The 15,152-nt window shown below is 35.4% G+C and overlaps 1 protein-coding gene across 3 annotated transcripts in view; it reads left to right on the forward strand.

Moving 5' to 3' along the window:
* PCMTD1 (protein-L-isoaspartate (D-aspartate) O-methyltransferase domain containing 1) overlaps positions 1–15,152 on the forward strand; it is a 41,490-nt gene that overhangs the window by 12,464 nt on the left and 13,874 nt on the right. For 2 of the 3 annotated variants that reach the window (XM_040056228.2, XM_040056236.2), the window contains exons 2-3: positions 5,534–5,957; positions 10,016–10,118. In XM_040056228.2, coding sequence (XP_039912162.1) covers positions 5,651–5,957; positions 10,016–10,118 — 410 coding nt within the window. In that variant the 5' untranslated portion in view covers positions 5,534–5,650. Of the gene's footprint in view, positions 1–5,533; positions 5,958–10,015; positions 10,119–13,367; positions 13,503–15,152 lie in introns of those variants that run through there. The other variant, XM_058419863.1, reaches the window with a different exon arrangement.

Here is a 15,152-nt window from a genome sequence, read left to right on the forward strand (position 1 = left end):
CATTCAGTCCTTGGTATGGTGTGAAGAGGGTAGGTAGAATTTCAGATGAGAAGAACGAATTAAGCACAAGAGACAGCATAGACCAAAAGAGGAATGTCTCCTAGTTCAAAGAAGAGAGAAAAACAATCAAACACAGAAACAGCTAACAAAATTCTGTTGATTTATATTTTTTTACTGAAGTTCCTGTGAACTGTCTCAATATTAAAAAAAAAAAAAAAAGTTCAGTTGCCACTCAGCAAGTTAGTCCAAAATTATGCCCTTGTGTAGCTACCAAGGTTAAATTAATTTGATCATGTGCTTATATGCTTGTCACTGCTCATGCATTCATGGAGTTCCATAAGTTTCAGTATCTCCTTTGAGAAAAATGCAGTACCATGTCTGCTGTTCAGCATGTTCAGGTGAAGGGAGGTGGAGGAAGTGAGAGCAGGCACATACCTGGAATCTTGTATAAACAACTGTTGAAAGCTCAAACAGGAAGATCAGGGCTTAAGCTTACATCAGACTTGACAAACATTTTCTGCCCAAGTAGGTCAATGCAATTCAGGTTAAGTCAGTAGTTGTAGCTGTTTACATTCATTTGACTTAACACTAATCCTGTGGTCTATTTTTTGTTCCATTGCTATATTGCAAAGAACCTCGAAGTATGCCCTGTGGAGTGCACTGCACTGGAGAGCTGACTCTACTTGGTTTTGTACTTGTGTCTGTTTAACTTGAAGAGCTTCTTGAAGGGACCCACTGAACAGCAGTTTAGGAGTGAATGTTTTGAAGTAAGATTAGTCTAGGGTATAGACTTCAAAAACATGCAGTGTTTTCAATAGAGTTTTCCTTAATGCACCAATTTCCTTAATGCACCAAGAAGCATCATATATCCTAAAAACACCAGGTCATCTTCTTTCATAGCTGCTTGGAGTGACAAAACAAGTAGCTGTGGAGGAGAAGGTAGTTCTACTAGTTCGGTTTCCAAAGCATTTACACTTTTTGATGCCTTTAGTATCAGTTTAGCAACAAGGTATAAGTGTAAAAATTAAAAAAAAAATTAAAAAAAAAAAAAAAGTTAATGAAGGCTTCATTCCAAAATACCTCTGTGTCTCACATTTTATTCTTAATTTTGCAGTCACCTATTACAGCTGCTGCCAGCACATACTTCATGTTTTGGGTTTCTCCAGGCTTTGCTGGGTGAAAGTAATATTAGAATTATTCTTTTCCTTTTAGATCCTAATCAGGCATACTGTTTGTTTAAAAGCCCCTGCTGAAATCACAAGGTCAGCTCTGCAGTTCGAGGTTGAACTTGCTTGTGTGAGTCGCTATTATAATACCTGGGAGTAAAAGGGAAGCTAAACTGAAAATGGAGTCCTGTGGTTTTAGGAGTTATTGGATGGGATGATGACAGGCAAAACATGATCTTGAGTTCATAACAGCTCTAGGGGTGTCATGTACTGAGTGTGGACAGAAAGGAGTAGGTCTAATACTTGATTGGTAGCCTGGGGAACTTTAAATCTCTGCTGATTAGAGCTTTGTTGCTGAAGTTTGCCATGAGTAAACAGAAACTGTTAAATTGGCTGAAGTGTTTCAGGCCCATGTGTGCATTCATGATTAATTCACTTCTATTGCCAGTCACAGAACATTTCTTACTGGGGAAACCAAGCCATGGATTCCTAATATTAATGTGCAGCTCAGTGACTTCTTGTTGTCTTCTTGCTCTAAAAGGAAAGAGGGAAGTTTCGCCAAGCAAAATTATATTCTATGTATTAGTTTAAAGTAATGTATCACATGTCTGATACAGTGTTATGTTTGTCCAAGAGGATGTGTTAGTGAAAACAGTTGTAAGGAGACTGCAAATGCGGCTAATTCCATGTTTTATTCTGTTTTCTATTTTCCATTCTTTGAAACAAAGTAAGGATCAAATTAGTCAGCTCAAGTGGATTGTATTTCTGAGTAGTTATCTATATGGAGTCAGATTGTGTCAGTATTATAAGGTACTAAATTTTAAGATACTTGACGTTGTATGGATGTAGCAATGTCATTGAGGTTTTGTCAGGCAAATTAACTGGATATCTTGCTAGCACAGTATTTAAACTGTATTTAAGAGAGTGTGCAAGTCCTTAGTGGCCCAGGAAGTTAACTTGAAGTCCAAATACATTTGTAGAAATTCTGAAAAGTGCAAAAATTGTGTCTCTTTACAAGCTGGCAAAAAAACTTGGTCAACCTTATACCTTGTTACTAACTTCTCAGCTAAGAGTTTTGCATATCTTATAAAATAGTGAAGAATTAAAATACAATCAATTTGTCATCACCTCTTAGCCACATAGCCAAAAAATACATGTTTGATTAATGTGGCAATTTAAAAAGCAAAACAAAACAAACAAACAACAACAAAAACTAACAGAAATTATAATTATTTAAGGTGTTTCACTGAAATTGGTTACAAATTAGGTCAGAATTGGTGTTACACAGTTGTGTGGGTTGTTATGGAGATTGGAAAGTGTATTTCCATTTCATTTTTATTGTGAATATAAGAAACTTCAATATAGGGTTCCAGCAGAGATGAGAAATGAAGATTGTTTTAATTGCAGTTGCTTTTAATAAATGAATTAACTTTACCAAGACAATATTGGAATTTTGACTCTACACTATAATTTCTGTTGGTTTCTGTATTCCAGAGAATCCTAAGGCTAAAAGCAATAGCTGCATTTTGTTAACTTGACAAACCATCATTCTTGTGAAGTTGCTATACCTCTCAGTGTAACAGGCATCAGAATACTGCTTGTGCTCTTTGTGAACTGCATGAATTTCAGTTTTAATAGCAGGGAGCTTCACTGGATGTTTTTGGTGAGCATTCACCTGTTTAGAAGGTTTTATCATAGTATGCTCTGCTGTTTTTATCTTGGTCTTGGGTCAACTGTCACAAGGAAAATTTGATTAACTTGCCCTTTTTCTCCAGCTGCGCTAAAATGGTTTCTGAGATGTTTTCTTTTGTGTACTTAAAATATCTATCACCTCTGCTAGCAGTAGTAGTTTTACTTCAGAAGAAAAAGTTTATGAACCTAAAAGCATTGGAGGAAAGTGAACTATCAAAAAGTATTTCTCTGTAGTACAAGAGGCCACTTTTCATGAAAAGATCTATTTCTTTCACGTCCTAAGGCATTTTTTGTTTTTGAACAAAAAATACTTTACATTTGAGCAGCATTTTTGCCTACCTGTAGCTATAGAGTGCGGAGTAGAGCACTAATGAAAGCAAACCAAAATAAGATACCTAAAAAGCAAACACCATCACTGTCATCTGCCTAATGTTACCTTCTTCAGACAGAGGCAGTGTATCTAGAATGAGATGTAGCCTTCAACTGCACTGCTAAATAGCCATTTTTTTTGCTGTGTCTTATTCTTGAGAGGGCACTCCATTTCTTCTCTCCCCACTTCCCTCAATGTCATAGTGTTGACCACACCTTTTCTGTTCTTGCCTTTGAGATTTTGTGTGATAACTGTTATCGAAGCTGAGACACTTGGTGGGTGTCATCAGTAGAAAATCTTGTGATATGGCAATGACTTCAGCCATCATATAATGCCAAGAATACAAAATTACCAAATGCCTAAAATAATTCTGTTTGTGTTGTGAGTGCTGAAAAATAATAATAATAAAAAAGTTATTTGCAAGAAATAAATGTCATGTGAAAGGATTGAAAACCCTTTTTGATGGAAATGCTAAAGCTTTATGTTTTCCCATCAGTGGGCTCTGCATGTTTTCTGGTGCACTGCTGAATGGCGAACCAAGTTCTCCATCTGCTGGTGCGAGGTGGTGGATGCACCCCGCAGGAAGAGCTGAAAGCGGTATTCCAATTTCCAAATGTAGCAGCTGAATTTAGTCTTCAGGAAATTCAATACTTACCTTTGTGGTTTGAGTTAAATTTATTTCTAAACATATCTCAAGATAATAATGAACTTTTTAGTATGAAGGAAGGCAGAAACTATTGCTTTAGTCACTGTATTCTTTAACTTAAGTATTCAATCAAATTCAATTTGATTCATTGAACCTTCAGGTGTGGTGCAAGTGCAAACAAGTAGGGCTGGAATATTTTTATAAACTATACTTTAAAGAAGTGTCTCAGGTTTCATATTTTCTGTCTCAGTTGTCCTGTAATTTTTTCACAAGTAAAAAGATATATTCATTTGTGCAGTTGGACACATACCACAGTGTTCAGAAGTCTGGTTTTCCTACTTTAATAAAAGGTCTTGTTGCTGGATAATTGCACGTGGTGACTTTTTTACCTCTTTCCATTCCTAAGTGTCAGTGGGAATTGGTTTTCTTCAGAGAGAAGTACACAGCTGAATGGTGAGCAGTCATCATTTCACCTCTGATTCACCAGAGCTTTAACAGCTCTGAACATTCTACCTCCATCCCCAGTAAACTCCCCCCAGTTTATATACTGGTTATAATACCCTGTGGTATGGAATATCCCTCTGGCAGGTTCAGGTCAGCTGTACTGGCTGTGCTCCCTCCTGGTTTTTTGTGTGCCTGCTCACTGCAGAGTGTAGGAAATGGAAAACTCCTTGGCTTAGGGTAAACACTATGGAGCAACAACTAAAACTTCAGTGTGTTATCGACATTATTCTGATACTCACAGTTAACTCTATTAACCTAGAAATGGTGCATTAAACTTCCTGTTTTTCTGTCTCCTAGTCTTCTGTCGCTGTTTTACTGGCAATTCATGCAACATTAAAAATGTTAACGTCTGGATTTTGAGTTTAGTAATTCATAATGAAATAACTTCTGATAAAATACAGATCTGAAGGAATTATTTTGAAGTTAATATGACTTATTGCAGTATTCTGTGTAAAATTACATTTATGAGCTGGCAAGCTGTTAAGAATTTTTAGGTACTCCAGGAGTTTATTCCTCTAATGAAAATGGCAGGCTGTAGGAGGCACTCAGATACTTTTTGGGCTTTCCTGTTTTGATTCCGGACCAGAGCAATGTGCCATTGTATCTGCACAAATACAATACAAATGCTTTTGAGATGTTCACTTTTGAGTTTTCAGCTCAAAAGTGAACAACTGAAAAGCATCTCCTGGACATCATCCCTTACTGGCCTTTGTTTCCCCCATGGCATTATCTTAGAGCATGGAAACCAATTTTCTTTCAAAATTAGCTGTTGGTACGTGCCCCAGCTGCTGTTGGACACTTAGTTCTCAGGACAGGACTAGAGGTCATCCAAGGGCAGTTGCTATTCCATCCATGCCTCCTCAAATATATAAAATGGGTGATGGGTTCTTAGCACTGTAGTGTTTGCAGTGTCTAGCAAGTCACACAGCATAAGGGTTGCATAATGTAGACAGCCCATGTTGACCTATTGAGCTGATGTTTCTCAGTTCTGAGATAAAATCTGAGGGGCAGAATTTGGATTGAATGCTAGCTGTCCTGACTCTTAGTTCTGCTTCATAAAGTTACCCGGTGCTAACAATATTTCATCACCTGCTAATAGTTGTTAATTTCTTTGTCTTTTGAAACTCAAGTTATGTGAATATATCTGTTTTGCAGGATTCACTTGTGATGTCCTTCTGAAAAAACACCTGAAACTCCATTACATCCATATACTTTTGGGAAAACTCTCCTAATGTATTTTGCAAACTAATTGAATTACCACAGAAGTTCAGCATGGGAGGAGCTGTGAGTGCTGGAGAAGACAATGATGACTTAATCGATAACTTGAAAGAAGCTCAGTACATTCGCACTGAGAGTGTGGAGCAAGCCTTCAGAGCGATTGATCGTGGTGATTATTATCTGGAAGGATACAGGGACAATGCTTACAAAGACTTGGCCTGGAAGCATGGAAATATACATTTGTCAGCACCTTGCATTTATTCTGAAGTCATGGAAGCATTGAAACTTCAGCCTGGATTGTCTTTTCTAAATCTGGGTAGTGGAACCGGATACTTGAGTACAATGGTGGGATTAATATTAGGTAATTATTAATATTAGGTAACTTTATTCAATTATTAATTCAATTATTAATATTAGGTATTCAAATATTAATATTAGGTAGCTTTTATTCAAATTTAGTGGGTTTGCCTATTTTGCCATTTAGAAGAGAATGGCAAGCCCTTTAAAATGTTTTCTACTCTTACCTCTTTAACAATGACAGTACCATAGATAAGGCTGGCTCTTTGAGATGTGTTGTTAAAATATTGTATGTTATCTGCAAGCAGTTCACTGGTGCTGTAGTTTGGTGGCATTTCATGGCTATTTTGGAAGAGGCATTTCTTCCTGCATTCTGTAGTCTAAAATTCTCATTTGATAGGAAACAATCCTTATTTTTGTTTAGAAGGAAAAGGTAGGGTGGAACAGTGTTTGAAGACTAAAATTTTTATCTGCATTTGCACTTTCTTTGTGCCTTTACTGTATGTTGCTCTTTTGATCTTCAGTTTATGGAAAGAAAAATCTGAATTGTAAAGGCTAATTTCTCTTAATTGAAAAATAAATCTGTGTCAGTATGCAAACAGTTAATTTAAAACACATTTAATCACGTTTTTTAGTGAGAAAATTTGGGGCTGTAGACTGATGATACTCTTTAATCAGGTCTGTAGGTTTTCAAAAGAATTTTAACACATTAGCACTGTGTTTTTTCTTTTTTTCAAATACATTTCCTATATGAAAAAAGATGGAACTAAATATTATTGCCTAAATTAAATTTTAAAACATGGAGAGAAATTGCATTAAATCTTCTCATGACCAACATTTAGATTAAAGAGCAAATGCACCAACAACTGATTTTTTTTTACAAATTATTTTAATACATAAACCAGCTGTAGCTATTTTAATGTGTATTTTTCATAGATACAGTTTTCTTGACCATATTACATGCACTTCTTCTTTGGTTGCAAAAATCTTGCTGACAGATAATTTACAGATTTTGCTTACATTAATCTATATATAAAACTAAGTTGTCAAGAGTCAGTTTGTTAATTTTCAATAATTTAGTTACTTTTTGTCATCAGTTCTTATTTATTGAAAGGAAGAAATTATGGCTAATATGCATAACAAACATATGCATTTGTTGGTATCTCCAATATATTTTGTTCTAATTAATGCTAATAAATAAAAGACATTCCACTGTTTTGTGGAAACAGAAATTATGGTCATTTACATGTAAAAATAAGGTAAAGCTGTCTACTCTGAGAGTGTTGCTTTTCTCTGTTTGGGAGTGTTTCTGATTGAGAGCAGATGTTTTAAATTGGATTGTAATATTTTAAGTTTAGTATTAAAACAATTAGTAAATATTGCAGCATTTTTTCTCTAAAACGTTTCTTCAGGATAGTTACTAATGGTACTTGTTTATTTCTGTATTGTGGAAAGCTTTGCTACTTCATTACTCTTTCTTCTATGTTAAAAAGAAAAAAAAAGGAAATTTATATTTATTGTCCTTGATTCTGTATATTGCATTTGTATCTCTGTACTTAACCAATTGTGGGGGGCTGTTGGACATTCCTGAGTTTGTCCTCTCCATATCAAGGAGAATTTTTATTGTAATTTTTATTTTATCCTTCAGGATAGTATATGCAGACTTGAGCGAATTAAACACGGTAAGATTTGTCTTCTACAGAGGGTGAAGTTGGCTGACAGCCCCTGAGGAGCACAATTATCCTGCAGGCATTCCCAAAAAGGCAGTTCAGGTGCTGATAGTCCTGAGCAGGGTTTGAGCAGCCTGGAGCAGCAGCTGTTGAGCTACTTACAGAGGTTGACTTTCCATATTCTGGAGTGCTGTACCCTGTCACCAAAGTCTTAGTGTTGAAATGTAATGAGTTCTAGGCTGAGGCATAGAAGGTATAAATGCAGTTTATGTGCCTTTATCTTCTTACTATACTCCTTCTTATAAAATTAGTTACATATAATAATTCTACTTTAGTGTTTGTTTTAAAGCAGGGAACAGTCACTTCAACAAAGAAAAATAAACAATGTAATTTTCTGACAAATAAACCATATTAATTTTTGAAAGCTCACTTTTTTTTTTTTTTTTTTTTTTTTTTTTTTTTTGCCAAACCAGTTTCAGTGTACACTGCAGTGAGGAGCAGAAGCTTGTCGGTTTTGACAGCAGTTGGGTATCTTTTAATTTGACAGTCTAGTGAGTAATGTTTCTGCCACATTGGCAGTGTCAAAATGACTAGGTTAAATTATCAAATAATCTGAAACTGATGATCACTTCTAAATATAGCAACATACTAAAAAGACTGCATACCAATCCATGGAGATTAAATTAACTGTTGGTGATACTGTTAAAATGTAAACGAAGTTCAGACTTGGTGGTGGAATTGCTATCTCATTATGCTGAAAGAGGCCAGTTTTTTTCAGAGAGTAGTGGAGAAGTTGGTTTCACAGTTTTAGAATAGCTGACTCTGCTTACATGTCCAGCTGTGACTTTCCCAGTGAAAGATGAGAACACGTTTCTCATCTTTCCATCTAAATTACGGATACTGTGGTGTATGATGATGTGGTAGTGTTCTGCATTCATAGTTTTTATTTTTGATTATTGGAGCAACTGACAATTTAGGTATTTGAAAGACTGTACATGTGAATTTTTGGACAGATGATGTTTATGCATTTTTAATTTACTTTAAATTATGAGGTTAAAGGAATTGTGATTAATTTTTATGTAAAGAAAACATACCTTGAATGCTGCTGTATGCTGTAGAGCTGTTAGAAACATCGTACCCTATTATGGTACAAGAGGATATTAAACAAACAGCTGGAAAGGGATTTTCTATGGCAATGTTTTTCTTAAAGTGACCAATAATAAAATGAATTTGCAGCAAAAACAAATGTCATCAGGAGGTAAATGTTTTCACAAGTTCTAAGAACATTCCTTGGATGATAGCTACCTCTTGCCCACAGTCAATATGATCTTACAAGCACTGCTAGTGGTAACCTAGTGGATTGCTGTTATCTCACCCTGCAGAAATTGTTGTAAACTGTGTTAAGAGTTGCAGTTATTGATGAGGTTAATGGTATATAGTTATATGCTATATTTTTGTTGCAGTAACACAAAACCTCTCTCATTGACCCTAGGTTTGTTTTGTTAATCTGTGTCCTAGAAAAGACAAATTGAATTCTGTTTCACTGGAGTAACATCATGGAGCTAAATATTTAGGAAAGATTTAGAATGCAGTAGAGGATATAAATATAAGTTTTGTCCAATCTTATTGATGTTTACTTTCTCTCTTCCCCTTCCCTCTCCCTTCTCCAATTCTATGCTCCAATGACTAAAGACCCTGGGCTATGAGTGCATGTTAAATTTAGAATCCTTACAGCAAATGTGACTGTCTGATTCACATTCCTTCCTGATGTGGATAATCCTCATAATACTGTCTCATGATTTCTTCTTGTTCCTGAAATATAGCATTAACTTTTGGCACACAGTTTAACTTGAAATTATACTTGAATTTGATCTCAGGAAGGCAATGCAGTTGAGATGGGATTATGATGAGTGAACATAATGTGTGGGCAATTTCACTGTTCTAGGTGGAAATTAATTATTTTATATAACTGTATCACGAACAAATTTCTAATTTTGCAGCCTGCAAAATAAAAGAGCATACATGGCTAAGGGATATAATCCCCAATCTCTTAAACTGTAAAAAGATGAAATTTTTGCCATAAGGAAGCTTCAAAATCTAAATATCAAAATACAAACTAAATTATAATTTTTATTGGTTGCATTCCAGGTAAGTAATGATTGGAATAGAATTTGCTCAGACTGACTTCAGTGTAGTCAACTTATTTTCTGCATGTTTACAAAGAAAATTAATTCTGTAATTGTTTTGTTGTAGTTCTGTCCCTGTTCTTTTATTGAACCTTTGGCCTTTTACCTTCCTCTTTAAGCACTGGTAGTGCAGATGCAAAAAATAACTTAATCTAGCAGTGTTTGGAGTCTTCTGTTTTATGTGTTTTTAATGTTTTCATACTACAGTTTTGGTATGCTTAGAAAAGAAACATCACAAAAATACACCATGCAATTTTTATTTACAGGACCTTTTGGGATAAATCATGGAATAGAGCTTCATTCAGATGTGGTAGAATACGCCAAGGAAAAGTTGGAAAGCTTCATAAAATACAGTGATAGCTTTGATAAGTAAGTATCTAATTTGTCTAGCTTGCTTTGCAATAACATTTTTGGTTTTAAACTCAGCTTGTCATTGCTTATGAGCTTAGGGAGAGGAGAAGAATGCCATCACACAACCAAAACCTAAAACTTGCAGTTTGTGGCTACTTCATGAGGTAAGTTGAGGCTTAAGAAAGCAGTCTTTGGAAGTATGGGAGTGCTTAGCAGAGTTGATTTCCACGCATTATGGTGATGTGTATACATAGATGGGTACACGTGTCTATGTGCACATACATGAATATGTGCATTTAGGAGAGTGACATGATATGTGGGTGTCTTTGCAGGTATAGAGCAATTTTTATCCATTAAGTCAGTTTTTATTATGTAATTTTACATCATCTCTCTGTACAGTATTAACTTTTTTTCCTAATCTACCCCTGTTGATCTGGACATGAGTATTTTTTTCTGATTGCCTTCATGTTTACTTCCTGAAGACATGGACTTAAAAAGTATTCATCTATGCTCATAGCACTCGTCATCTTTACTTCTGGGTATAACTCTGTGTTCCAGGGCTTTAAACTGATTGCTTCTACCCACTCAACAACTGTTTATTATTTTAAAGAGTGCCGGGCATCTCTGCCTCTGTGGAAAGGAAGGCAAGTTCTGGCTAGAGCTGTTCTTCATAAAGACTTTCCTTGCAGGCAATAAATTCTCCCACAGTGATTATAAGATAACTTCTGGAAATGCAGAAAAGAAAATTCTTACTATCCTTTTACCTGTGTAATGTGTTTTATAACTGCCACATTCTTGGTTGTGTTGGCTGGAGCTCAATCCACTTCTTCCCATACTCCAAACTTCAGGAGCTCGTATCTGACCACAAGCCTTTCTCTTCAAGCTCCTAAGTAACAGAAAAGGATCATCCTACTAATACCTGTGTCTCTAGTCAATTTTGCAATTCTGATACTGCCTAGATTGTTAGTACCATGTTAATCCAGTAAAATAAATAAAATCATGTAGGAGAATATGCATATCTTTCATTACTATTGTCTTAATTTGAATACAAGCATTTATGCTGAGGTTAATCTATAACACAAGCTAGAATGAATAAAAATTAATTCAGTGTGCAGCTTTGTGATGCAATTTATGTGTCTTAAAGAAATGTGTGTGAGATACAGTCACTTGTGATCACCACTAATACTGCATTAATGACTCTGTTAAGTTAGATGTACCTGCTTGCTAGTGAATTCCTGCACATACCTGTACTTGTGTATTACTGTAGGTGTCTGTACAAGATATACAAAAGCTGTTTTTGATTGGAATGTCTTTCCAATCAGGTTTATGTATAGAAGTTAAAGGAAATTGGGGTAGCAATGAAGTTTTGTCATTATTGAAACAAAATTTGATTGGGATGGTTTAATAAATGAACAGCAGAATACTGAGGGGGTTGGTTACACTTTAAAACATGTGATAACTTGAGACAAACAAAACAAAACTGTTAAACATGATATAAGCAAATGTCAGTGTATGTGTTCTGTGAAAATATGACTCTCCTTACCAGCATAACAAAAATTATACTTTTGTGAAAGTGCTTTTGATACAAATCTGTATCTGTGGTGTAGCTGATATGATAATGGTTGCCTGGTTGGATTTTGTGGTTTGGGGGGAATTTCCAAGTTGTTTGCATAGCTGATTTTGGCTGGCTGCTTTCTTTGTAAATATTCTGTATTTTAATGTAATTAATGAAGATGATGTGTGGGGTTCTTTCTATGGTAGTGTTCTTTTGTGGGTTTGAGTTTTTTACTGTAATTATTAATATCATATCTTGAATTTTAAGCTGACTCTCAAAGTAATGTTATCTGACTCAGTAAGTCTGGTTTTGCTTCTTGTTTCAGTAACTTCTTCCTGAATCTTCATTTGTAAGTGAAAGATTTTTACCCAAAGTTACAGGACTACAGCATCTGAACTTTACTACTTTGGTCAGCTTAGTATTTGGCTGAAAGTCCACCCAGGGAAGAGGTGTGTGGTATCTGTCTGCTGCTGAACACTGGTGTATTCCAAGCAGGAGTCCTCACTGTTTGAGAACAGGTTGCATGGCAGACTGGTATGAATGAAGTTAATTGTCTCAGTGAATGTGTGTGTGAAAAATAACTTTCACTTGATCAGCAGCCTCTAACAAGGTACCCAGGGGATGAAAGGAGCACAGAGACCAAGATGTGTGTTCCTAGCAATAATGGAGTTATGCAAATGGGCAATTTAGTAAAGCTTGGCTTTGCCACTTCCCTGCATTCTTTCTTTAGTGTATTAAGTTCTGTAGTCTGATCTGAATGTTCTAAGCATTCTGCTTTTGAAACAAAAAACATGACTTGAAAATTATGGGTAGGTACTTGGAGAGCTTCAGCATGGATCATAAATAAACACTTTGTAACATTTTTCCTTTGCTTGGAGTAATAGGACATTGGTTTTGCTTCTGACTTTTGTGTGGAGCTGGGTCATGATGATGTAGGTAGGTTCTTGCCTAATAAAACAAGATGGAATATTGCTTTGATGCTGTTTGTATGGGGGAATGTTGCAGTGCTGCGTGATACTTTACACCGTGTTTAACTTGTTTTTTTTGATTCCTGATAATAATGTTGTTGAAGAACAATTAAAAGTTTACTTTTCTATGATTCCATTAAGGTACTTCACCAGAGACCTGACAGTATATAAAATTAGCATGTCCAGAAGGATTTGAGAGTGTCTCTCAACCTAAAGGGAGGGCTGTATATCTCTAATAGCTGATCTTATCTCAGTTTTGGCTTCTGGAACTGTTCATTAGAAGAAGATCTCTCAAATACCTGTTTCAAATGATTTCAGTAATTATTTTTATCTGTATCCATATCCCACCAATCTATAAAAACAGTTTTCCTCTAAATGGAGGTGGAGTTGTGCATTCTAAAAGATAAAATGCTGCCTTGATTTACTTGATGTATGTTTGCCAGTAAAAGCAAAGGAGAAGTTCTTTCTTCAAGACATCTGAAAGTGTCATGATGGTTGAGGTACAAAGATTTAAGGTATAGGCCAAATTCTTTGAGTCTGAAGTATATGTAAGGCTCTCTTTCATTCTTGAAATCTTCAGAGAATGCATGCCAATTAAGGGGATGAGAATCATTCCTTAAGAAGACTCTATCTAAAACACGTATGTTCAAGTACCAGGCCCCGCTTCACCTGTTTATTGAAGGGGAATGTGTTGTCTTTTCTGCTCCCATTCAACTTCTAGACCTAGAATATCCAGCTTGGAGAGAGAGCCACAGGGCAAGGCTAGGTTGCCCATCTTCTAGCACCCTATCAAAACCCAAACGTGGGTAAGCTGGTGAAGTCCCTGCTGTGAAAGAAAATCACCAACCCTTCTCAGGATCAAAAGAATCCACTTCAATGGTAAGTGACAAGAACCCTAGTACTAATTCTGGGATAACTGTTATGGGTGAAACTTCTTCCTGAAGTCGTGTAGTAGATTGTGTTGGTATTATAGAACAGTAAAGAACATCTTCCAGCAGAGTATTTTTCTTCATTGAAATGTAAGGCTACTGATAGGATTTTAAGGCTCACTTTCTAAATTAAATTAAATTTGAGAGGCAAGTCCCTAGTGTACACATGAAGAAAAATTGAGCTCCTTCTTACTGGTTAGCTGGATAGTGATTGCAGTACAAATCTAAAGAGGAAAAGCAAACTGTCTCCAAGGCTTACTGATAGCTTTCTTAGTTTAAATATTACTGATAACTTAATTTCAGATAGTGTAAATAATACTTATTTAGTGGTGAGTGAATTCTTCTTGAGATTTAATCTAATCAGAGCAACACAGGCAGTGGGAGTCTTTGATGCTAGAGGTTATGTTAAACAAAAAGGGAAAGAAAACAGGAGTTCGAGTTCGAAGCATAGGGTTGTTTTTTTGTTTTTTTTTTTCTGGAGTTATGAGGGAAATACTGCTTCTCATTTTTTACCTTGTAAACCAGAAGGCTCCAAATATAATTGGATCTACTCTTACCTGGGGAGGAACTAGACCTGCATTTTCCAAGTATTTGATAGTAACAAAAGTAGATATTCTTGCCCTTAGAACAGCAAGTAAAATATATTTTAAAAATAAATCCCGTGGTGGACGCTACCTTTGGGAATCTCTTACGTCTACAACTTTTGATAGTACTTAAATTTTTTTCTTATATTAAAACAAGCGATGACAATACTTGGTGTTTGACTCCCATAAAAGCTGTTGTTGCACAAAAATCCACAGTAGAAAATTTTACTTTCAACCTATAAAATCATTTTCTGCTTCACTAAAAGTAGAAAGTAAATACTTCTCTAGTTTTTATTAACAGACAAATCTTTCTCTTGATTTTTTCCATGGGTATCATAGGGCCTTGATGGTAAACTGAAATGACAATTTTTTTTTTGCTTCCCTATGCCCATTCACTTTTCTTAAGATTCTCTGTGGAATTGTTAAAATATATTCCTTCAGTATTACTTTTTATTTTACTGCCAAGTTTAGATACAATATAATGAAGTTATGTTATTAAGGTTAAATTTTGTAAATCCATGTTGAAGGAAGAGTGTCATGAGTCATAAATATTTTTAAGAACCAGTTTTACTTTTTCCTTGGAAGTGATTGAATAATGTACTTTGGTCCACTCAATGAAATGGATGAGAATATCAGAAATCATAAACATAATAGCTTGGACTGTACTGAATAAAACTCTGAATAGTTTTATTCAGAGATGGAAAAATGACAAGTACAAGTGAGGTAGAAATACAGATTTCCCACCATCCCTGCAGCATTACCTGGAAGCTGAAAAAATGTCCAAGACAAAAGTATCAAATAGAAATTTTGCCAGCATCACTTTTGGCTATTACTGTAATGCTGATTAAAATTACTGTTATAATTGGATGTAAGGGACTTTAAATTAAGTCTACAGTGAGAGCTTTTCAAATATTTAATATTTTAAATTGTTTGTTTTCTAGTATTTCTAGTATTATGTAAAAGGTATCAACAACACTAGTGGGTGAAAGGTGTGTAACTTTTCAGCAAAGCATGCT

Source organism: Hirundo rustica, chromosome 1 (assembly GCF_015227805.2).
Source record: "Hirundo rustica isolate bHirRus1 chromosome 1, bHirRus1.pri.v3, whole genome shotgun sequence".
In the NCBI taxonomy this organism is placed as follows: domain Eukaryota; kingdom Metazoa; phylum Chordata; class Aves; order Passeriformes; family Hirundinidae; genus Hirundo; species Hirundo rustica.